General features: G+C 42.2%; 4 protein-coding genes across 6 annotated transcripts; 3 read left to right on the top strand and 1 right to left on the bottom strand.

Moving 5' to 3' along the window:
* Positions 1–836: 836 nt before the first annotated feature.
* Positions 837–5,689, top strand: paox (polyamine oxidase). Its single transcript, XM_070977643.1, has 10 exons — positions 837–1,106; positions 1,575–1,751; positions 2,132–2,262; positions 2,378–2,565; positions 2,884–3,065; positions 3,204–3,373; positions 4,127–4,212; positions 4,336–4,448; positions 4,548–4,702; positions 4,806–5,689. The coding sequence occupies exons 1-10, from the start codon at positions 953–955 to the stop codon at positions 4,956–4,958; spliced, it is 1,509 nt and encodes a 502-aa protein (XP_070833744.1). The 5' UTR covers positions 837–952; the 3' UTR covers positions 4,959–5,689.
* A 3,328-nt stretch (positions 5,690–9,017) lies between these two features.
* mtg1 (mitochondrial ribosome-associated GTPase 1) lies at positions 9,018–12,589 on the top strand. 2 transcript variants are annotated; one of them, XM_070977062.1, is made up of 11 exons: positions 9,018–9,261; positions 9,418–9,482; positions 9,769–9,873; positions 9,953–10,039; positions 10,157–10,213; positions 10,720–10,810; positions 10,929–10,990; positions 11,092–11,188; positions 11,312–11,393; positions 11,504–11,616; positions 12,258–12,589. In XM_070977062.1, the coding sequence occupies exons 1-11, from the start codon at positions 9,159–9,161 to the stop codon at positions 12,353–12,355; spliced, it is 960 nt and encodes a 319-aa protein (XP_070833163.1). In that variant the 5' UTR covers positions 9,018–9,158; the 3' UTR covers positions 12,356–12,589. The 2 variants fall into 2 exon arrangements, with proteins under 2 accessions (XP_070833163.1, XP_070833164.1); XM_070977063.1 differs by having other exon boundaries at positions 9,018–9,302.
* A 58-nt stretch (positions 12,590–12,647) lies between these two features.
* On the bottom strand, positions 12,648–15,109 carry sprn (shadow of prion protein). 2 transcript variants are annotated; one of them, XM_070977067.1, is made up of 3 exons: positions 14,982–15,109; positions 14,604–14,657; positions 12,648–14,268 (listed from the first exon to the last, which is right to left on the bottom strand). In XM_070977067.1, exons 2-3 carry the CDS (start codon positions 14,640–14,642, stop codon positions 13,801–13,803), a joined length of 507 nt encoding a protein of 168 aa, XP_070833168.1. In that variant the 5' UTR covers positions 14,643–14,657; positions 14,982–15,109; the 3' UTR covers positions 12,648–13,800. The 2 variants fall into 2 exon arrangements, with proteins under 2 accessions (XP_070833168.1, XP_070833169.1); XM_070977068.1 differs by lacking the exon at positions 14,604–14,657 and having other exon boundaries at positions 14,982–15,082.
* A 770-nt stretch (positions 15,110–15,879) lies between these two features.
* On the top strand, positions 15,880–21,508 carry echs1 (enoyl CoA hydratase, short chain, 1, mitochondrial). The gene is made up of 8 exons (XM_070977066.1): positions 15,880–16,065; positions 17,638–17,835; positions 17,948–18,075; positions 18,714–18,813; positions 18,915–19,019; positions 20,009–20,128; positions 20,211–20,278; positions 20,372–21,508. The coding sequence occupies exons 1-8, from the start codon at positions 15,975–15,977 to the stop codon at positions 20,435–20,437; spliced, it is 876 nt and encodes a 291-aa protein (XP_070833167.1). The 5' UTR covers positions 15,880–15,974; the 3' UTR covers positions 20,438–21,508.
* Positions 21,509–23,177: the final 1,669 nt, after the last annotated feature.

The raw sequence follows: 23,177 nt of genomic DNA, 5'->3' as shown, positions 1-23,177 counted from the left end.
TGTTTCACAGTGGGAATCTTGTCTCTCTCAGGTGTGTCTGCAGTTGTTATGGCGGATGGCCTCGGCCCTGCTGGTGGTTCCAGTGGAGCAACAAACATTATCTGTTGCTGAAGGCCAACAAGTGCTTGGAAAGTATGGGAAACTCTGTATCATAGTAGTACCATGGTGGATACCATGGGACTAGTACTTTAGAGGGTACCGTCATAGACACTGTGGGTACTACATGGTGTTCCAAAGCAGTACCATTGATGTCCAGATAACACCCAGGCAACATAACAGATGTCAGTATGACTGACCATTTTTGAACCTTATAGGAGGTCTTGGGAGGGATGTTCAGATCAAGGTCATATAATGTTGCAGTCAGGCAGGAGGGCACCACCAGCAGCAAGCAGAAAGTCAGTGGTGACACTGTTCCAAACCTAGTCAACACTGAGATTGTTTTATGGCTCAAGTTTAAAGTATAACTTCAAACACACATTAACTATTTAACCATTAAGAGGCTGATAGAGGGAGCATATTTCTTGCATGTAGGGCAGCCAGTGTGGCACTACAGAGCATTTTCTGCACTGGGACAGCAGCCTGGAGCGATTTTCCTGCAGATTAGGCCACCAGAGGGCACTTTGTCATCCATGAGGGCACTGATGAGGTGGTTTTCAATCACAACAATGACCTAAGATTGACATTTACTGTTTCATGCCTGAACTTGCAAAGTTATTATAACCAAGGCCACATGAGGTAAAGAGCTGAACATCACATCCTGCGACCATTAACCGTCACCCGATCCGATCCTCTAAATGACTTTTATTTTGAAACTCTTCACCGGAAAGCAATTTGTCACTCGCTCCAGACCTCCTGCGGATGTGTCCGGAGGGAGATCAGGACAGTTAAGTAGAGTTAGCGGTGTTGTCCGCTGTAGGTGTCGTAAAGCGTGGGCAGCGGTGAGGAAGCAGCCATGGCTCTGCGTGTGGACGCGAAAATCGTGATTGTCGGATGCGGGATATCCGGTGTAGCAGCGGCACACAGGCTGGTCATCGCTGGATTTCATGATGTGCGGATACTGGAGGCGACTGCAAGAAGCGGAGGACGGATAAAAACAGGCAGACTTGGTGAGCTGCTCTGTGTACTAACACCTCCTCTCTGTCACCTACTCTTTTCAGACTTCAGCAGATCATAGTAAAACATTTTCTTTGACAGTCTCAAAGGTGACCGTTTTCCATTCAGGCACAGGAAGTTTTACTTGTGTCTCAATGCTAGACTGAGCTCTGACAGCAGCTTAAAGATGTTTTACTACTATGTCATAGTTACAGCCTTTTATTATCTCTTATTATTTAATTATCTGTGGGAAATGGGGTTCCACATTAAAACAAGTCTTAAAGATCCAAGTATTGTCTCACTTAATGTTTCTTTTCTTAACTAAGCCTAGACCTACTTATGTCTGCTGTAAATCATGTGACTGACTGATAGGACATGGTTATGCAAGGGTTATGGCACAATTGAAGGAGCAAAAATAAAAGAACGAAACTATATAATAATCCTTGTTTATTCTTCAACTGCACAATCTCTTTCACGTGCAGGTGATAATATCATCGAGATCGGGGCAAACTGGATCCATGGACCGTCCGAGGGGAACCCTGTGTTTCGCCTGGCCCGTCAGTATGGCCTCCTGGATCCAGAGGCCCTCACCCCAGAGAACCAGACCATGGACATCGGAGGACATCCCCCCTGGGTTCCCAGCATCTTAACAAGTTCAGGTATGTATTTGTATGCATAGATTAATATATCTCCAAAATAAATTGGTGATTTTTATTGGATTTTCAGGTAAAATAAAATGCAATATTTATTTAGTATTATTCATCTCTTGCAGTCACCTGCAAAATCAGACGAGAACTGAAATGCATTAATGTAACACAGAGGAAAGCAGGTGTTCTTTGTCGTCTTATGCCACCGTGGTTTTTCTGCAGTCTGCTGCATAAGTCACACATAAAGCTATTTGATATTAATGAGCTGGAATATCTATGGGATGTTTTAGGTGTGTACTTTGTAGCAATGCTCTACAGTAATGCAAATGCAGATTCAATCTAAACCGGGAATGGCAAAGTACAACTATTCTGTGGTTATGTGGCGTGTGCAGGTCAGAAGCTGAACACTGAGGACATCTATCCTGCTGTGGAGATGTTTTATGAGCTGCTGAATGAAGGCGCAGACTTTCACAGTCAAGGAGGAGAACCTTGGGCCAGTGTGGGAGAATTCATCCGCTCAGAGGTACACTTCTTTCACTGACTGGCAGTGTGTTGACTCTTAGCTCAGAATATCTGAGATCAGCTGCCAGCTGGGATGCCTCAGATGTTCTCGATTTGTTGCTTGTTGTCTTGTGCAGGTGCAACAAAGAGCAGCAGAGAAGTGGAAAGATGTCGACGCAGCCACTAAATCTCTGCGACAGTGTGTGATCAGCAACATGCTGAAGTTGGAGTGCTGTTATAATGGGACTCACAGCATGGATGAGCTTGGCCTGGGGGCCTTTGGCCTCTATGAGAGTCTACCTGGATTGGATTGTACATTCCCAGGGTTTGTACTCCAACACTGCATATATACATACAGCAACTAACAATTATTTCAATCGTCATTTGATTCAATTATTATTTCCTACATTTACATATTATTAATTTCATAAGTGAATGTGGTTTCTTGGAGTTATGTGTTGGACTGGCAAACAAAGGATACTGCATTATTTTATAGTGACATAAAATAAAGAAAAAGAAAGAAATCTTAAGTGTTGGCAAGTGTTGGTGTTTACCAGATACATGCAGTACTTGAGCCCGTTACTCAGTGTGTGAATTAACTGATTATGACAGCACATATGTGTATGCTTTCTTCCTCGTGCAGCGGCTATGACGGTCTAATCAAAAGCTTGATGTCAGAGCTCCCCAGTGGTTTAGTGACCTACAGTCGGCCCGTTCGCTGTGTCCACTGGAACAACAGAGAGAAGAGAGGAAACCCTGTGATGATCGAGTGTGACGCCGGGGAGAAGATCTCTGCTGATCACGTCATCGTCACAGTGCCTTTAGGTACAATCAGATGCGTTCAATCACATACACAGTTTCATATATTATGTGATCTGTATTTTGCCAGAAGTCATCATTCTTAAGCAGGCTATCCACTGCAGAGCTTAGCCTCACTTACTCTGGTTTGTTCTACTTCATCAGGATACCTAAAGAAGCACCATTCAACCCTGTTCCATCCTCCTCTCCCTCTACACAAGCTGCACTCTGTCCAGAGACTAGGATTTGGGACAAATAATAAAATCTTTCTGGAGTTTGATTCACCGTGGTGGGATGCTGTCTGTGAGGTCATCCATCTGCTGTGGGAAGATGAGGTGAGACATACAGTCATTTACTGTAAAATACATGCATACCCACTCAGCTACACAGAAACACTGTGATAAACCGAAGTTTAGATGTAGATACAGCCTATGCAAAGAATATTTGAATTATTAAAACATTCAGAGGAAGAGGAATCAGCAAGGCTTGTGAAAAGAGATGAACCTTTATTATACCAAATAAATTATTCAGTAACTAGGTTGCTAAACTGCTGCATTAAAATCAATATAATCAACAATTAACACAATTAACAGTGACTGCAGGCTCTGAGGGACAGCTGGATCCTTTAGCAGGACTTAGGAGCCTCTGTCATGATGGTGGGCCACAAGTCATGACCATTTCTAAGTGCTTCCAAAAGGATTCTTCAGTTCTTCTCTTTGTCCTCTTGCAGGATCATAGCTCTGACAAAAATCATGCGAGTCATTAGAGTCACATGAGTCATGGTGTAGATGGCACAATAGGTGTTGATGGGTGGGTCGTTGACACGCCCGCCCATTATGTGACTCAATGGGGAGTCATGGGAGTTCTGGTGTGAATGGCTGTTAAGCTGCCTGGGGAGCTTCTAGAACCACAAGCAAGTCCAGTTGCCTTTGAAAGCACTAAGAAGTCTTAGCCTTAACCACAGCAGAGTCTAATTCTCCACTCTCTCACATCCATCCCAAAGATGTTTGATGTTTATGCCACAAGTTAGCAAAGAATCTAATGCGTGTGAACATTGACGCGCCTTTTTCATCTCTGCCACGATTCAGGACGCCATGTTGGACCAGGTGCCAGATGTTCAGAGATCCTGGATAAAGAAGTTGTTTGGATTCACTGTGGTCAAACCCACTGAAAGGTCGACTCCTGCATTAGGCAAACAAATGCTGATGCACTCCTAGTTTGTTCATAATGTATTATCAGAAATGAACTGGAAAATTTAATGATTGAAATGCGGTCCTGTTTGCGGTTTGACCTTCAGGTATGGCCACCTTCTCTGTGGCTGGATTGCTGGGCATGAGTCGGAGTACATGGAGACACTGTCTGAACAGGAGGTCACACAGAGCGTCACGCAGCTCATCCGCAGGTTTACAGGTGAGTCTAAATAATTCATAAGCATGGGACCGCCACTCCAGTCGTGATGGTCTTAGAATGATCTCTGTCAGCATTTGTAGACTAACTGTGTGCATTTAGGGAATCCCACCATCACACCGAGGAGAATCCTGCGCTCCCAGTGGTTTCATGACCCCTGGACATGTGGCTCCTATAGTTACGCTGGAAAAGGCTGTTCATTGCAGGACCTGGAGAACATGATGGAGCCCCTGCCCACAAAGGGATCACAAGCACAGGTACCTACATGTTCATATGAACCACAAATGTGTGCACACTCTAACCAGCACATAAATAAACCAGGTTTAATACTCTTTGTTCAAACTGTTTGGTCTGTTTCAGCCGCTGCAGGTTTTGTTTGCTGGAGAGGCTACTCACCCCTGCTACTACTCCACTGTGCATGGAGCTCTCCTCACTGGGTGGAGGGAAGCTGACCGACTCATCTCTCACTACTCTTCCGTCAGTCCATCCGAGCCACCCAATTCAAAGCTTTAAAAGCACAACAAAAATAGATTCATGAGACGCACTGCTAAATTTTGCTGCTGTTTGTGAGCCTGCCCTGCGATCGACTGGTGACCGGTCCAGGGTGTACCCCGCCTCCCGCCCATTGACAGCTGCGATAGGCTCCAGCCCCCCCCCCCCCCCCCCCCCCCCCCGTGACCCCGAAAGGGATAAGCGGCATAGAAAATGGATGGATGGATGGATGGATGGATGGATGGATGGATGGATGGATGTTTGTAAGCCTGCTGTTTATTTTAATCTGCCGCTTTTAAATTTCAGTGCAGTGTGACTGCTGATTTCAGGGTTAGTGAATAAACTTTGCAGGTAATGTCAACTGGAACAGGTAATCCATGCAAGTGATCGATACAGTTATTTTACTTTCATGAAGTACATTCAGGATACATCTTTGAATATTAACTGATGAAAATTCTCTGTATGTTTTTGTAAGGATTTACCGCAACAGACAGTTCCTCCTCATTCTGCCTTTAAGAAGTGACCTTGAGATGAAATAACACATGTAGTAATCCTGTGTGCAGATCAGCATGATAGCAAATCACTTACAAGAATGAATCATTATTTTGTAATATCATTGTCTCATTTTTTTAAGACTGATTGAATTGCATATATTTTTCAATGTTCCCTTTTGATAATGTAATCATTTATCATGAATGATTGTGATTAACTGTCAGATATTGTTAATAAATAATACATTTGTATAAATGCTCTGTTTGAAGTCAGTTGGTGAATGATTTGATGGCAAACTATTTGATGTTCCATTTAACTTCTTTAAACATTCAACTGACTGATCATTTTATTGTTTGTAACCAGGGACGGACTGACCATCTGGCCTAGCGAGCGTTTTCCCTACTCGGGCCGATAGTCGGCCACTTTTTTTTAATTTTAAATATTGGTCTGACCAGCCCATAATACCAGACAGTCAATCAGCGGCCCGATTGCCATATGGCTGGCCCAATCCCATCCTTAAACATCAACCCCTTTCGCTTTGGTCTAGCCGGCATGATGCATTAGGCAAAAAAAAAAAAAAAAAAGTTCTGGGTCGGTCCCGGGTAAATTCCGGGTCGGTCCTGGCAATGTCCCGGGAAATTTCCGGGTCGGTCCCGGTAAAGTCCCGGGAAATTTCCGGGACCGACCCGGAACTTTTCCGGGACCGACCCGCAAATTTCCCGGGACATTGCCGGGACTGACCCGGGTAAGTTCTAGACCGATCCGGGAAAGTTCCGGCTCGGACCCGGGTAGGTACCGGGTCGGATCCCGGGTCAGATGCTGAAAAACTGATCCATACCTTTAATTCAAGCTGACTGGACCCAGCTGTTACCATCATTGTTATTATCAGTGTGTGTCCCAGGTCGGATCCCAGCCGGGTTGTTGATATTCTTCTTCTTCTTCTTCTTCTTCTTCTTCTTCTTATTATTATTATTATTATTATTATTATTATTATTATTATTATTATTAACATTATTTGTGTGTGTGTGTGTGTGTGTGTGTGTGTGTGTGTGTGTGTGTGTGTGTGTGTGTGTGTGTGTGTGTGTGTGTGTGTCGGGTCAGATCCCGATCCCAGATCATGCCTTTAATTCAACCTGACCCGGCCCAGCTGTTATCATCATTATTATTATCATCAGTGTGTGTCCCGGGTCGGATCCCAGCCGGGTTGTTGATATTCTCATTATTAGTGTGTCTGTGTCCCGGGTCAGATCCCGGGTCGGATCCCGGCCCGGGTTGTTGTTGTTATTATCATTACTGTTATCATCATAAGTGTGTGTCTCTCTGTGCGGCCCGGTACCAAATGGCCCACGGACCGGTACCAGTGCTGTACAGTATGTTCTGTGTAGAATTTCAATAATTTTAGTTTTAAAAACATTTGTCAGGGGTGATGATGAAGATACGGGTATGATGTATTGATATAAGGTGTCCTTAAACAGAGTGTCTCACCCTGAAGTGCGCAAAGTGCAGATACCTGTAGGGGGACCTTCTTCTGAAGTCCTCCAGGATCTGTCTGCTGGGGACAGGGAACTGCAGCGCGGGGAAGTGCGTCCTGCACTTCTTCTGACAGGACGCCCTCATCATAACTTACCAGTAGACGCGGAGATCCCGGTTTCCTGCAAAGGACGGTTCTTCATGTGTGCTGCTGCTGCTACAGTGCAGCATGCAGTATCTCACGCTGTCCCTAAGAAGCCGGTGCAAGCGCAGACTCAATTCCAAATGATGGATCGATTCCGCCCACCTCTCTGCTGCGTTATAGTCCAAAGCCAATCCATACGTAGCCGTGAGGGGCATGAGCTCCTCCTTGAGGAAATTTCAGAAACTGTAGTTTTCATATTGTGCGGCTGACATAAAAAACAAAGGTCAAACAAAGCAACAGCGCGTAGCCTCGTGCGCAAAATTCAACCACGATAAGATAATATCTCTATATATTCTCCTGCTGGTAACTTTACCGTGTCTGTGTGGTGGTCTGCTGAAGCGCTTAGGGGTCTGTGGGAATTCCGGGATTGGGCCTTTCAGATGTTACCGGCTGTGGAGGCCAGGGACGGACTGACCATCTGGCATAGCGGGCATTTTCCCGGTGGGCCGACGTGTTATTTTTATTGCCACTTTTTATTTTAAATATTCGTCTGATCAGCCCATAATACCAGACCGTCGATCAGCGGCCCCATCACACCAACCCCTTTCGCTTTGGTCTAGCCGGCATAATGCATTCGGGAAAAAAAAAAAAAAAAAAAAAAAAAAGTCAAGCGCAAGAGTTTGTTTATAACCACCCGCCAGCCCTCGACACAACTTGGCCCACACGTCTGTGGCCCATTCATTGACACTTGACGGAACTCATCTCGCCCAATCATATCATGAAACACCTCTCTCTCTCTCTCTCTCTCTCTCTCTCTCTCTCTCTCTCTCTCTCTGACACACACACACACACACACACACACACACACACACACACACACACACACACACACGCCTTCACTTGCATCCTTTTCCTTGGTAAGTTCTCAGTTAATGTAATGGAAAAGACACAGATGATCCTCTCATCCTCTTTCTGTCTGTCACACACATGAAGGATGATGTCTTTTTTTTTTAAGGATTTGCCCAAGTTCACAGGCCTTCTTTATTCAGCACTGTCTGGAAAACAGTGATAATCAGATCAATCAACCATGTCTATTATTTCTCTTTCCCTCTCCCTCATTCATGTGTCATTATCCCTCTTAAGTTTTCAGTTTCTACACTGCTATTTTTATCTTGAAGACTGACCAATAATTAAATCTCTCTTGCTTTCTCTCTCAAACATACATACACAGAGTTCAAAGTTCATTCAGGAGTTCAGCTACATTCAACCTTTTGGACTGGGTTAATTCACAGTTTATTGAGTACTACTCTTAGAAGAGTTAGCAACTGATCCATCATTTCTCATCTCTATTCTTTCTCTTTCTCTTTTCTTCCTCCCTGAAACAAATAGGTACACCCAATACGATGAATTCTGCTTAATGATCCATTACTGTGATGGAGTGGTGGAGTCTACTTTTTTGTAGTGTTAATAAATTAGACTTTTTGGAAGTATTTAATGTGTCCACTCTGACTGATTCCTGTTAACTCATCATTGCATGGCTTAAGGTACGTGGCTTTAAAGAGTTGCACAGTTGGTATACACATTCAAGAGACCGAATAGACTGAAAAGGTGTGCGTTATCAAATGTGGTGGGCTGGTATGGTCCAAAATGCCAGAGCCGATTTTTTTGTCCCAGTCCGCCCCTGTTTGCAACAATTTGCTGCCTTAACTTTTACACTTGCACAAAATTGGTTTTCGCATTATGATGAACTTTGAATGGTATAATGATACATACTTGATTATAGAAAGAGTCTTTGGACTGGACATAAAATAATTATTGTTTGGAGTAATGTGTTGTTAAAATTGACAGGTAACGTTGTCCAGTCAGACCCCCTTGACACAAACATCCCCAAAATTATTGAATCAGAAAAACACGTAATATGTTTTATACGCTCATGTCCTGGAGCGGAACAAAGATGCTGGACCTGCAATTTCGACTCGGCATGTAAACAGTGTAGCACACAATTAAAATATCCAGTGTAGCGAGATGTCTTTTTAGCTAGTCGCTCAAACTAAGTCTTTAACTGACACAAAGAAAAGCCAGCCGTAATTGTATGTAGTTTTTATTTAGTAGCTATGAAACTGCTCCAGGCTCTCCGTAATGTCAACAAGTTCAGAACCGTTTTCGACTTCGGTGAACGGGAAGTGGCTCATTGGTTCCCCGGACACATGGCTAAAGGTGACAGCTAGGCTTAAAGTGCTCTCCAGAATGTGTAAAATGTACGTGCGTGGTACATTAATGTTTACACGTTGTGTAAAGCAAGAAGTCCCGTGTGTAATGTAACTTACCGTTCACATAAATGACATTACAATGGTTTAAACTGTGTGTTGGCAGGACTCAGGCAGATGAGAGCCAGCCTGAAGAATGTGGACTGTATCGTAGAGATCCATGATGCCAGAATATCCTTTGTGTTTACTGCATTCATGTCAGTGGACAGCAGAGTACATTTTAACACATTTAATTACATATTTAACATTGCAGTTAATCCAGGTTATGTCACCATAGTATTGTATTATCTTCTGAAAGTGCCAGAAGATGCCTGGTTAATAGTAATAATATCTTTATAGTACTTTTCAAAACAAGCATTTGCCACCTTGCACACTACACCACCCTCTGTGGCCAGGCAGCATCGTAGCATATATGCCCTCTGGAGCTGGACTGAATTTTTTCTTTAACATTAAGCACATCCCCTTCTCTGGAAGAAACCCCTTGTTTCAGAAGACCCTAGATGTCAGACCACATCTGCTAATTCTCAACAAGATGGACCTTGCTGATCTGTCCAACAAGGAGGTCAGACGTCTTGCTGCTATTGTAGCGGAGTCACGTGTCATCAGCAGCACAAACTGATGTCTTTTCATTCCCCCTGCAGAGGATCCTGAAGACGCTGAAAAAGAGCGGCATGAGGAACGTTCTGTTCACTGACAGCTTGAAGCAGAGAGACGACAACATCAAAAAGGTAGAGGTCGTGTTCACTGTGTACTAAACATAAGTTTGTCGTCAGCTGGTATGAAATAGAAACGATGAGTATGAATGTGCAAATTATTCTTGTTTTGTTGTTGATTTTTTTCTGCAGTTGGTGCCAATGGTGGTGAAAATTATTGAGAGCCAGCCACGCTTCAACAGAGATGAGGTAGGCTAACCCCAGGCAGTTTCATATATTTTAGATCATTTCTAGTTGGAGAAATAAATGCTAAAAATTACAGTCCAGTAGACATTTTTAAGCTGTGCTGGAGAAGCTTTGTCCTCACTGTTTCTAAACATCCTCAAACATAATTTCTTGTTATTTATCACCCAACATACACCAATACCAAGATATCTGCAATAAGCTCTATAACATATAAGACTTACCAGCAGAAGTATAACAAAAATGCCCTCACAGAGGTTTGGTTTATTGTCAATGTATCAATGCTTAAATAAGACTAACATTTTCTCCTTAACTGATATTTATTTAAACGTTGACCCTCCCACAGAATGAGTCTGACTCTAAAGCTTCTTTTTTATAGCCTCATTGCAGCTGAATCTGCATGGATTCATTTATTTCCTCTGTTATATTTATCATATTTTCCCACTATTCAGACTTTTAATGTAATGCTAATACACTGGCTATGCTGTAACCTTGTCATGTAAATCTTTCAGAGCACAAATTATTGCCTGATGGTTATTGGAGTGCCCAATGTGGGGAAGTCATCACTTATTAACTCACTGAGAAGAACAAACTTGAAAAAGGGTACGTGTAATGAAGTGGCTGATAGCTGTTGGACATTGATTCACTGTCATAGTTCAAGATCACCCCCCCACCCCCACCCCACCCAGTCATAAATATTGTCATTTCACACCGATGTCAGGTCGTGCGTCTCGAGTAGGTGGGGAGCCTGGAATAACTAGAGCGGTCCTGACTAAAATTCAGGTGGGTTTAGAGGACATATTGGTCTCTGTGTATGTGTGTTTTCATGGGTTCATTGTGTGTGTGCATCTGTCCAGTATATTTGTAGCTGTCTTTGTCCTCAGGTGTGTGAACGACCCGTAATCCACCTGTTGGACACACCAGGCGTCTTGCCTCCTAAGATTGAGAGTGTTGAAACAGGCATGAAGCTGGCATTATGTGGTGAGCAGAAACACCATGTGGAAACTTTGTCTTGCTGTATTCTGAGGAATTGCTGCTACATTTGTCTCCATGTGAAGTTTTTCTGATGTGCTCAGCAGATATTTTAATATTTTGTCTTTCCAGGAACTATTCTGGACCATTTAGTTGGTGAAGACGTTATCGCTGACTACTTACTCTATTCTCTGAACAGGCTGGAGAAGTTCAGGTGTGAACTTTCTCCCTAAATTATAACTGAGTCAACACTCATATGATCAGTGTACTCCTTTTGCTTCAGATTACTGTGATTGCTTACTGTATGGGTGTGTTTATGTGCAGTTACGTGGAAAAATATGACCTCCAAGAGCCCAGTGATGACATCCAGAATGTCCTCAAACGCATCGCCATAAAACTCAAAAAGACTCAGCGGGTCACAGCCATTACTGGAGTGGGTGAGGAAAAGCTAATCCTACAGATATACATGCTACATGTAGCATTACTGACGACACCAACACTCAGTTTTATTTACTTAAAGGAGTAGTTTGCCACTTTGGGACTATATTTACTTGCTTGCTTGCCAAGAGTTAGATGATAAAAACAGCACCACCCTGTTTCCAGTCTTTAAGATAAGCAAAGCTAACAGGCTGCTGGTGGTAGGTATATTAACTGGTGGCATATTAAGTATTATGCAAGATTGATATCAGTCTTCTCATCTTACTGTTGGCAAGAAAGCGAATAAGCATGTGCCCCAAAGTACTGTTCCTTTAAATATGACAGCCATTATAACCAGATACATTCACATTTGCATATTTTACTAACACTAATGCAGACTGGCTTTTTAAACATAGGAACAGAAATTCTGTCACTGTAGGATGCAAACAACCTGTAGTTTAACAGAGCTACCACAAAATACTGAATCATTCTAAATACCAAAGAAATGACAGGACAAGAGGTTCAAAATTGCATGTTGAGCCACTTTTCCTTGTGCAGGGTGAAATCCACATCAGGATTCTCCAGGATCAGTCGGGAATATGTGCACCCTCACTCGCTTTTCAGTCACATAATGAAAATGTTTGTTCCTCATATCCCTCAGGAAACATTGCTGTCACTATACCAAACTACACAGCGGCAGCTAACGATTTCATAAGAGCCTTCAGGAAAGGAGAGCTGGGACAAGTAATGCTGGACTGACCGGAGCCATTTTAATGAAGCCAACCAGAGACCGTTTGTGGGCTTCGCTGGTTTGCCCTCAGCCTGGAAGGATCTATATTTAACCACAAAAGTGTCATCAAGGGAGCACAGTCAGACTCTGTCCTCATGCCTTTGACATTTTGAGGACATGATGCAGTCTGTTTTGTTTATGGATGATGTAAAAAAAAATCAACAAAGCGCTGCATCCTTTGTAAATAAAAGTATTTCACTTGATTCAGGTAAGCCATTTTTTCTCAGCTTTGCTTTGAGAACACATGAGGCGACATCTGACTCAATGTAAACAGGGTTATTTATTAGCATAAAGACAGTGATAACAAACTCTTTATTTATTATTCACATAAGTGATATAGCAGATAATAGAGTGCACTTAAAGATGTGGAACAGTCTGTTGCTCCTGAGTGTCTACTGCAGGTAAAAAAGCTTTTTTTCTGGGATGACAGACAGACTGAAACATGAATAGCAGTGGAAGAAGCTATTTGTTTCATGGCTCACACACAGGACTGAGAAATTATTTAGGTAAATTACATAAAAGTGTTATTAAAAGTATGAGTTGCACAGAAATTCGAGATGATTGTGGAAAATCTTTCCCATACTCTCATTTGATATTGGTCGTACATCATTTAGATCACTGAGCAACATCTTTAAAGTCAGTCTTGAAGTTCCGTTCTACAGAAAGACTGGAGTAAAAAACTAAAAGCAAAATGTTCTAAGAATTTTCAAAAGTGACGTGGCAGTTTTCATTTCAGGTGCAGAATCAATGCTGGTGCCAACTTGGTGCTTTTATTCTGTTAATTAGAGTCCATTTTAAAGAACGGCCAGTCACCTGCAGACACTTCAGTGTCCTACATAAACCCCAGGCTTTGCATTTAGGCTCAAGTCTGTCAATACATACAAATAATTCATCTCAGTTGTACTGAGCAGTGGTATCTGTCATTCACTTTGCATTTTTTGTGCATATTATGAAAATTAAGATTGTTAAGATCCAACTAAGTTTGGCAGGACAACTCTGTGGCAGCCAGTCACATTCTCTATGAGGTCTAGTGACATTTTTACTGAAAACGTTTCCTTCAGTTCGATACAAGAATGAAGCTTTAGGGAAGGAAACTAATTCTGATTATTCTTAAGTTTCTTGAGTTTCTGTCCAACAGACATGTAGATCTGACAAAAGAGCACTCTTTGAGAGGTGAAATGTCACATTGAATATTGTGCTGGTAATGTGCATTTGTCCACTGGTATAAATGATAAAATATACAGTACACTGATGGTTTTTGTGATTGTTACGTCCTTGCACCACTGTGTTGCACCTCCTAACAGGTCTTCCCTGTGCAGGTTCCAGCCAGTCCTGCACTTTATACTCAGATCCAGGGCAGAAGCTCAGTCCTAGACTGAATCAGGGATGTAACCTAAAAAAACAACATGAACGTCTACAGTATATTGTCCAGTAAGAGTCCATATTTGGGGGAGAATGTTGCAATGATAATAGAAACCAGTTGAGAGAGAGAAGATCCATTCTGAGTCGAGCCTGACATTAGTGCATCAAAATAATTGGTCCTGTTGTAGTAATCCAGCTCCTCCTCTGAGCTGTCCGCTTTGCTGCGGCGGTAGGCAGAGGCGTACCATTTATCCGCTGTTAAGGCCACCGCAGCCCCAGCTGCTGCTGCACTGGCCACCCTCACAGGGGAGCTCCGCCCTGCCGCCCTGAAGCGAGAGCGGGTCCCACCGTAGCTGCCTCCCCCCCGGTAACTCCCAGCTGTCGAGCTGCGGGAGGGGGAGCCCCGAGAGGAGCCCCGGGACCCTCCACGACCACCCTTGGACAGAACGGGCTCACACAGGAAAGCAGAGAGGAGGAGGCAAGTCCAGCATGTTGCAAGCAGTTGGTTCATTACTGACATCTGTGCGTGAAGAAGACATAATGGAGAAGCTCACTTTAGGCCTACCTGTGGTGGCTGTCCTGCACCTTTAATGTGAAATGGAGATTTACGATCATATGTCAAATGTGGCTGTAAATCATGAATAATTCTCATTTGATTCCTGGTGGCAGAACATTTCAGCAAATTCAGAATATCACCCTTAACTGGTGTGACATAATATGTTCTCAGATTATACCAGTGGTCAACAAATGAGAGATTTCCTTGCTGTCCCCAATGTTGCTGAACATGGTTTTCATACAGACACATTTCTGTGTTGCAGACTGCAAGTAGGTCAGTTTAAAAATAAATATGCTCACCACAGAAAATTGCTGTTGGCTTCCAGCCGTCATATACATGAAATAATATTCCGTCTATGGATGGTTATGGGAGAAGAAAAGGCGAAAGATGGCATGTTTGTTAGTAACAGGCCATCACTTGAAATGCATTCTAGAGATTTAGCAGGTAACTGGGCGAATTAAGCAGAAATGCACAAAATATTCTCATTTTTGCACTACGATATGTAATCATGTACAAATACATGTACATTTCCAATGCGTGCATGCATGATGTTTATTTCACTGTATCCTCATAAATTAGCCTGTCCGCTACTGTAGCCTGAAAGAATCCCACCACCAATGCAAAAGAAATGCATTGTATGCATTTACACCCACGTTAAGCAAATGATGAATGCTTACCTTGTTTGCTGCGTTTTTATCCTGCTTTTGTTTTGGCAGTCGGGGGAAAGATGAAAGGCTATTGTCACGGTCGATGCAGGCTCGTTCACGGAGATGATTGCGAGAACGCGCAACGCGCTCCCACAGGAGCGTCTGAAGAGCTCCGTTGCAGGAGCGTCAAATACTGTCAGACTGGTCAAAAGCTTCTTAATAATCTTATTTTGGATGAAGTGGCTTTCATAGCTTGTATTTTTTTAATGTCCTGACTGATACATTCATCCACCTCCTGACTCTATAAGGTAACCAGGTTAACTTGATGATGCTAAAATGCTCATGAAGTTAATAAGGTTTCTCTTTGAAACTAAAACGGGAGGCCTACGGAGCAAAGTAAGTAATATCATTGTATATGATCTCTTCGTATAAGCCTATCGTGACAGTTCTTACACTGGGATTTTGTGGTTACAGGCTATTTTACTATATATCTGTTTATCCTTTCAAATTGTTTTGTAGGATGCATTTTATTTCAAGTAAAAAACTAAAAATCATGTATAAATTTTCACTTTACACTGAACACAGAGATATTGTGACATAATGCTATTAAGAAAATCTTATGATGATGTATTAAGTTTGTCATTTTTACCAGGATGCATATGAAACAAATGTTCACATTCGAATCGTAGCCTGATATAAAAGTAATAATATGTGATAATTGTCATTGAATCATATGTAATCTTTGAATAATTTTAACATTAGTAAACAGTAAGATAAATAACAGTATGTGATAAAAGGCAACCCTCTATGAAAAAAATAGGTTTAGTTCAATTTCGAGAAAGGACAGAAAAGACCGAGCTTTGCCGATGATAATTACAGCCTGCAGACAGCAGGTGGCGGTAAGCCGAGTTTGAACTCGCGGTACCTTATGGAAAACACCAGCGAAGGAGAGGGCGTACGAGGTAAGAGTTGCTCGCAGTCTTGGAGTAGATTCTTTGGCCACAGTCCTCCGTCGTCGCTGTCATGGCTTTCCTCTGCAGAAGTGCTGCTTCGCTCCTAAAGCCCTCCAGAGCAGCGCCGGCCGTCCTTTCTGCCGCCCGCCTCTACAGCTCAGGTGTGTGTTTAAAAACCAGCCCAGGGTCACTTTATTGTTGCTTCATGAACAGCTGGCCTGCCTCAATGTCATGAAACCCGCGTCACTGAATGTGTGACGCATGTGAAGCAGGCAGTCTGCTAACATCAGCTAACTCGACGTCGCTTTTTCAGACATTTGACTGTGTGCAGTTTTATTTGCACCACAAAGCGTTTGAGTGCTGAATTTCAGTGGCAGGTATATACCATGTTGTATACCATGTTTTTGACAGAAGGACCAGCGCACTGTAGAGGGAAATTCCACCCTAAAATGGAATTTACAGGTTTTTCTGTCATTTGAACGTGTTGGACACGATGTGATTTATTTATGGGTTGCATAAAAACAGTGACTCGACAGTGAAAGTATGTTGATCTGAAAATGTTAAAAGACTTAACACAAAACAACGGAAAGGCCAGAATAAAACCCTATTATCCAAAATTACGTCGCCCCCATCAGAATACCCAAGTTCAACAAGGACAAGGTGATGCCTGAGATAAAAATGTAATTTAAGATGTCTTTATGAAACAACGAGTGTACATTAACTTCAGATTTCAGCCCAGACACAGATCCTGGAGCTGCTCTACAGATGTGACTGAATATATACAGAGCAGACATATACATATGTTGCTCTAGATTCATTTGTGGTGTCTTACAAGTCCACACTGGCCACAATAGTCAATATATAAAAAAACACCTGAATGTTAAAAACTGTTGGTAAGAGATGACCTCAACATACCATCAAGTTAAATCTCTGTGCTCCGATTTCCAGTTTTGGGACACAAACGTCAAATAATTAAAATAGCTCAGAGTAAATTCTGATTTTAGGTGGATTTTCTCTTAAAGGCCCACCATAAAATCTGCTGTCGAGCACCAACCACGTCTTGTTTCTGTGACTTTGCTCTACCTTGACACAGGTGTAAAGGCCTTGGGTCAGTGTGGGTCCTTCCCCGTTTCTTGAATGATTAACATGGACTTAACTTTGCATTGTGATCACGTCGGCTCAGCTGGGACCACTTTGATGACCTATGACCTAGTTGAAAGACTACGCTGTCAGCAGCACAGTGACCAGCAGTGCGCAGGGCACATGCAGGTCTTAAAAAGTCCTGCGGATTTTCTCTTATTTGCTGTAACATTAGTTCTATATTTCTTGATATGATTGTGGGCTGTTGGGAGATGTTACAAGCTTCTAAACTATTGCTGGCAGTTTCAGTACTGCTAGCTACAGTAGGTGGGAGGCTCATTTCTCGTTATTGGCAGGTGCCTATGTTCGCAACCACAAATGAATCAATAGCTTTTATTTGTTCAACCGCCCATATTCTGCTGTTTCTCCAGATCTAGGTTGCGTAATATGCTTAGTTGTATCAGTAGACATTATTGTTGCATATGGCTGGAAAAAATGTAATATAATGATTAATAATATTTTCCCTGTTGGTTTTCAATCATATGATGCTATTAAAAAGCTCCAAATCTAACTGGGTGAACCCTGCAGATGTCTTTGATACTAAGCGCACAAAGGCTCATCTGACCATGGGTGTTGGTTCTGTCTTCATGCAGGTGGTCAGTATGAGTATATTTTGGTGGAAAAGCGAGGTGAGAAGAAAAATGTGGGTTTCATCCAGCTGAACCGGCCCAAGGCTCTCAACGCTTTGTGTGACGGGCTCATGAAGGAGGTGGGACAGGCCCTGGATGCCTTTGAAGTCGATAGCGACGTCGGAGCCATCATCCTCACCGGCAGTGAGAGAGCCTTTGCTGGTGAGGCAACGGAGTGTGTGTTTCCTCCTGTGAGGAGCACAGAAAGTACAACAAGCTGTTTATGATATATATGATATATATCAGTGCTAAGCTCGACTTTTGTGCTTTTCAGCGGGAGCAGACATTAAAGAGATGCAGAATCGAACCTTCCAGGAGTGTTACGGTGGAAACTTCCTGGCTCACTGGAACAGAGTGTCCACAGTGAAGAAGCCTGTGATTGCAGCTGTTAATGGATTTGCTGTGAGTGTCTTTTTGTAAAGATGTTTTTTTTTTGTCAGATAAAGTAACCTTAAAATTACAAAAAAGCAAATGTTATAAATGTTGAAATTAGTCAGCAGAAACAAAGCACACACCAGATTCAAAACAATAAACAGACAACTGAACTCAAAATGAGGGCAATTCAGCCGATGAGTGGGAGTATAAATACAATATATATGATAATAAATTAACTTTTCCACTGTGTACTATTTCTGCTCCAGGGAGCAGGCTGTCCTCCCTGTCTTATCCCCCCCCCCCCCCCCCTCTCATTTCAAGTCATTGAAAGCATCATTTATCTGTATAATTTCCAGTTATGATTTAAACATCTTTGTTTTTTCCATTAACCTATTTGAAATCCAACACAGTTCAATCTAAATCTTACTTTCTTCAAGGGGTATATAAGTTTTGGTTGTGTACTCTGTCTCGGTTGCACTTCCACATATCCTATATGGCCAAAAGTATGTTGAGCACGCTGTTACCTCAATAACATTGTTGTATTTGATCCGTTCAGAATGCACAAAATGTAGATGAAACACTGAAGAGTGAGATGAATCACTGCACAGCGAGCTTCACTTCCTTGTGCATTTGTGCGTTTCATACTCTACGTTCTGCTGCTTCAGCTGGGTGGAGGCTGTGAGCTGGCCATGATGTGTGACATCATCTATGCCGGGGAGAAGGCGCAGTTTGGCCAACCAGAGATCCTGTTGGGGACTATTCCTGGTAAAGACTCATTTCTGTCTACTTCCCTTCCTGTACTGACTCCACTTCCTGATGCTAAGGTTACCAGATTCTTGCTGTTCATGACATCCGTCTACCTGCAGGGGCGGGCGGCACCCAGCGGCTGACCCGTGCGGTGGGCAAATCCCTGGCTATGGAGCTGGTGCTTACAGGAGACAAAATTAGCGCTCAAGAGGCCAAGCAGTCAGGTAACATCAGTGCTGGAAAGATGATTTACTTGAGTACTTTGAATTTGATTCATTCAAATGTGAATGACTGCTCAAAATGAGAATGTTAGTGTGAAATATAAAACTACACATTGTTGTTCTTAATAAAAAAACATTTGCACAAAGCAAGCCTATCTACTTTTCCATGTTGACAACAGTATTAAAATGATAATTCAAGGGACATTTAGAATAGATAAAAATGTTTAATTTGTGATTAATCGTGAGTTAACTATGACAGTCATGAGATTAATCGCGATTAAATATTTTAATCGACTGACAGCACTAGTTTTTATGCTTCTTGATGCTTCAAGTCCACTACAGTTTAGAGGGAAACATTGTGCTTTGTACATTGTTAAGGACAAAACGTGTTTGACTTGTTGCTTTTTACAAAAAAGCTGTGTCTTCTTGGTGGGTCAGATTTCAGATGTTCAGATGTCTATTAGGTGTTTGTTTCACCAAAGACATATTTACCCTGTAAACTTCTCACATGCTTTCATTTCAATAATTTATTCCAGGTTCAAAGAAGTTAACTCATTCAGTATTTCAAAAAAAAAAAAAAAAAAAGATGAGATAAAAGTAAAAAAAAAATGAATATAAATTTGTGAAGAAGAACTTTATTGTGCCTTCTTTCCTGTTAATTATTTCATGAAATAGTTAAATCTGGCTCCACCTTTATCAGCTACTACAGCAAAACACTCATTACACACAGGAACATCAATAACAATCTATTAGTTTATTATAAATATTTTTGTCACAGGGACATTTTTCTCGAGGATGAGTACTTTTACTCTGATTATACTGTACATATAGGTTTTGAATGAAGGACTTGGAACTGAGTGGTTTGATAGTTGTATTGGTACTTTTACTTAAATGAAGGATCTGAGTACTTCTTCCACCTCTGGGTACCAGAGACGTTAAACTTTTGACAGCAGAATATAACACTTTATCCAGTAACTTTTTGTGTTTCCCAGGTCTGGTGAGTAAAGTCTGTCCTGTGGACCAGTTAGTGTCTGAAGCTGTTAAATGTGGGGAGAAAATTGCTGCCAACTCCAAACTGGTCTCTGCCATGGCTAAAGAGGCTGTCAATGCAGGTGTGTGACCTCATTTTATCCTGAAACCTGCTGAACTGAATAGCGTCAGTGGTGTCTGACTTGTTCCTCTGTGTGATTGCAGCATATGAACTGACTTTGGCTGAGGGCAATCGTTTGGAAAAGCGCTTGTTCCACGCTACCTTTGCTACGGTGAGGAGGAGAGCATCCGAGAGCAAGCGAGGGGGGTCGACTCTGATGTTGACAGTCCAATCATGATGTGTGTGTCTGTGTTTTTCCCTGCAGGACGATCGTAGAGAAGGCATGACAGCATTCGTGGAGAAGAGAAAGGCCAGTTTCCAGGACAAGTAAAAGAGCAGATCAAGAGTTCGGACAAGATCACAAAGGTCCTGATTTCAGGGGGTCATTCTCTTTTCTGCAATATGTTCAATGATGCAAAAATCCTGATGTAGTGGGAGATGTTTCCATTAGGATTTGGCACTGAGTGAGTGAGTGAGTGCACAAGAGTGTCTTATCACAGTGACCTGCCTGCTGAGGCTCTGTATCAAAATCAAATGCAAATGATAAATGTCTGAGTGCAGGGGTCCACATGTGAATGCTGTTTAATAACTGTTATAATCAGTGTGTAGTAGGAGGACTCAGCCTTGATGACTTGTACTGACTTTGCCTTTTCTTTTCCACCATCAGATGTTTGCATTTTGTAGGCTACTTGTTTCTCTATAAATTTTACAAATAAAGCTCTAGATTGGTTTTCAGTACTGTAACTGAGACAAACAGAAATGGGAAGATAATCTGCTGCATGTATTAACACATTGTCAAAGACTGAACCCTGATAATAGTAGGTAATACAGTATGATTGCAAATAATTCACATGTCCCTGTTTGTAACTCAGAAACATCCTGATTTCAGAGGCAGATTTCAGTAAATAGAAGAAATCATCATTCAACCAGTGTGTGCTTCATACCACTAGATGGGGCTCTTGTGCTGTTGCATAATGTAGAAAATGGACAATAAATTCAGTCAGGCCTGTTGCGTGGTCACCGTGTGGTACGCAGATAAACACTTAATCTGATGCTGAGTGAAAAGTGAAAATTATGAGGTCAAATCACTGAGACACTATAAAAAGGAAAGAACAAGGCACAGCTGATTAAAAAAAAACATGCCAGCATTATGTTTTCTAATCAGAGTAGAATATATTTTCATCAGTCTACCAGAGGAAAACTCGCGTGTGATTTATTAAAGTAACAATAATAATAAAATAATAATGATAATAAGCCAGATTTTTTCACAGCACAGATGTGTGCAACGTCAAATAACCAAAGGGCTCGATTTAAAGGTCTTACAGCCGAAAGCCTTTCCGCAAAATGTCAGTGAGAAGTTATTATTTCTGATTTAACTCTGCGGTTTGGAAGAACTGAACTGGAAAAAAAAAAAAAAAAAAAAAAAACGTATCTAATGGTAGATCTATAAAAAGTCTAACCTTACATATTAAATTGTATATGTAAAAGCTTGTGCATCACCTATTGACTGATATTTTTCGAGGACACAAAAAAACCATAATTCCGACTTCAAAGAAAACACCAGAACAAATTTGGTTAGTGTGCGCTTTCTTTGGCCGCTCCAATCATCGCAAGGCACCTTTTTCCTCTCTGATCTTCACACGGCGGCGCCCCATATCTTCACAAGGCCATGGCCTAATTGATTTTTATTTTCATTCAATTTTCCCCTGGAGCTTGCTTTCTTGTCAGCCCCCTGGAACAAAACTTTAAAGAAGAGGAGGGGGATGAAAAAAAAAATACTCGTCTCCTCACTCCGCGGGGAAGCACAAAAGTCTGCAGAGAAGGCCCGAAAAGAAGCTCCTCTTTGAGGCTACCCAAAGGTCAAAATAATAAATGTAGACTCAATTGAGGCTCTCCACACAGACAAAGGGGGCAAAACGTTACATTTTGGCAGCGCGGACCCTCATAGCGTGATAAACTCATTTAAAGAGGCCGAGATAAAGAGAGAGCAGCATGGGTCCAGAGAGGGAGAAAGGGGCTTTCAGTCCGGCAGACAGGCCTGGCTCCTGCAAGGGCCCTTTCTCCTGCCCAGCAGCCTCCCAGCGCTCTCCAAAAACCACTCTCACTTCCCTCAACTCCACCGCCTCTGTGCCACTCAGTCATACTGGTGATTTTTAATCTCTGTTTCTACATCCAACTCATTTTACATCCTCGTGGATCAGGTTGTATTCTCAGAATTCTTCCATCGTTTGCGTAACTCAAAGAAAAGTGAAGGAGGAGGCAGCTACATAAACACGGATCCGTGTCCATAGGGAGCGGCAGATTACCATAAAGCTGATAATAAACTTAAAGTTTCTTACAGCAAGTGATTGGACAATTAGCAGAAAACACGCAATATTTTACACACACTCCTGCAGGCTGCTACGGGAACAAAGCAAAATGCCTTTGGAGTGAAGGGATATTCTGAACATATCCAGCATATATTCGCAGATTAAAAACATGCAATAAAGCACCAACATATTTCTCCCGTTCGTTATTAACAGCAGCTGTACGAGGATTGTAAATTCACTATAAGGCCGTAAGCCTGCAATGTAAAGTGTGATTTGACTTTTCTAAAAGCCTTTTTATATGTAGATCTGCCTCTTTTTTTGTGGAGAACCAGGATCTGCGGTCATGGAAAGGATTCCTCAGCATTTTGTGCCATCCAGCTGAGAGTTTCTGTGGCGCAGATGAAACAGGCCGGGCGGAGTGGTTTTCATCTGACAAATATTTTCATTATCTCACATTCTTGGCACCACGAGACCGCGTTGGAATAACACATTCAGCGGCGTCTGCTTTAAATTATGCCCACCCAAGGGTGTCAGAAACAACAAAGACCGAAGATGAACCGAAAATGAAATCTGTCGCACTAATGACACCACCCTACTTTCTAGCTTCAAACAGACTACTACTGACCTTGATCATTTTGGCTTAGTGCAAAAGCGACTGTACGTTTTGTAAATAATCAATAGGCCTAAATAGACCTTTTCATACTAATTAAGACATGTAGCTGGGCCTAACACTTGCGGCGCACATATTGCCAGCCTTTTTCA

This window comes from Chaetodon trifascialis, chromosome 13 (genome assembly GCF_039877785.1).
Source record: "Chaetodon trifascialis isolate fChaTrf1 chromosome 13, fChaTrf1.hap1, whole genome shotgun sequence".
In the NCBI taxonomy this organism is placed as follows: domain Eukaryota; kingdom Metazoa; phylum Chordata; class Actinopteri; order Chaetodontiformes; family Chaetodontidae; genus Chaetodon; species Chaetodon trifascialis.
This window is presented reverse-complemented; position numbering and strand designations above follow the sequence as displayed.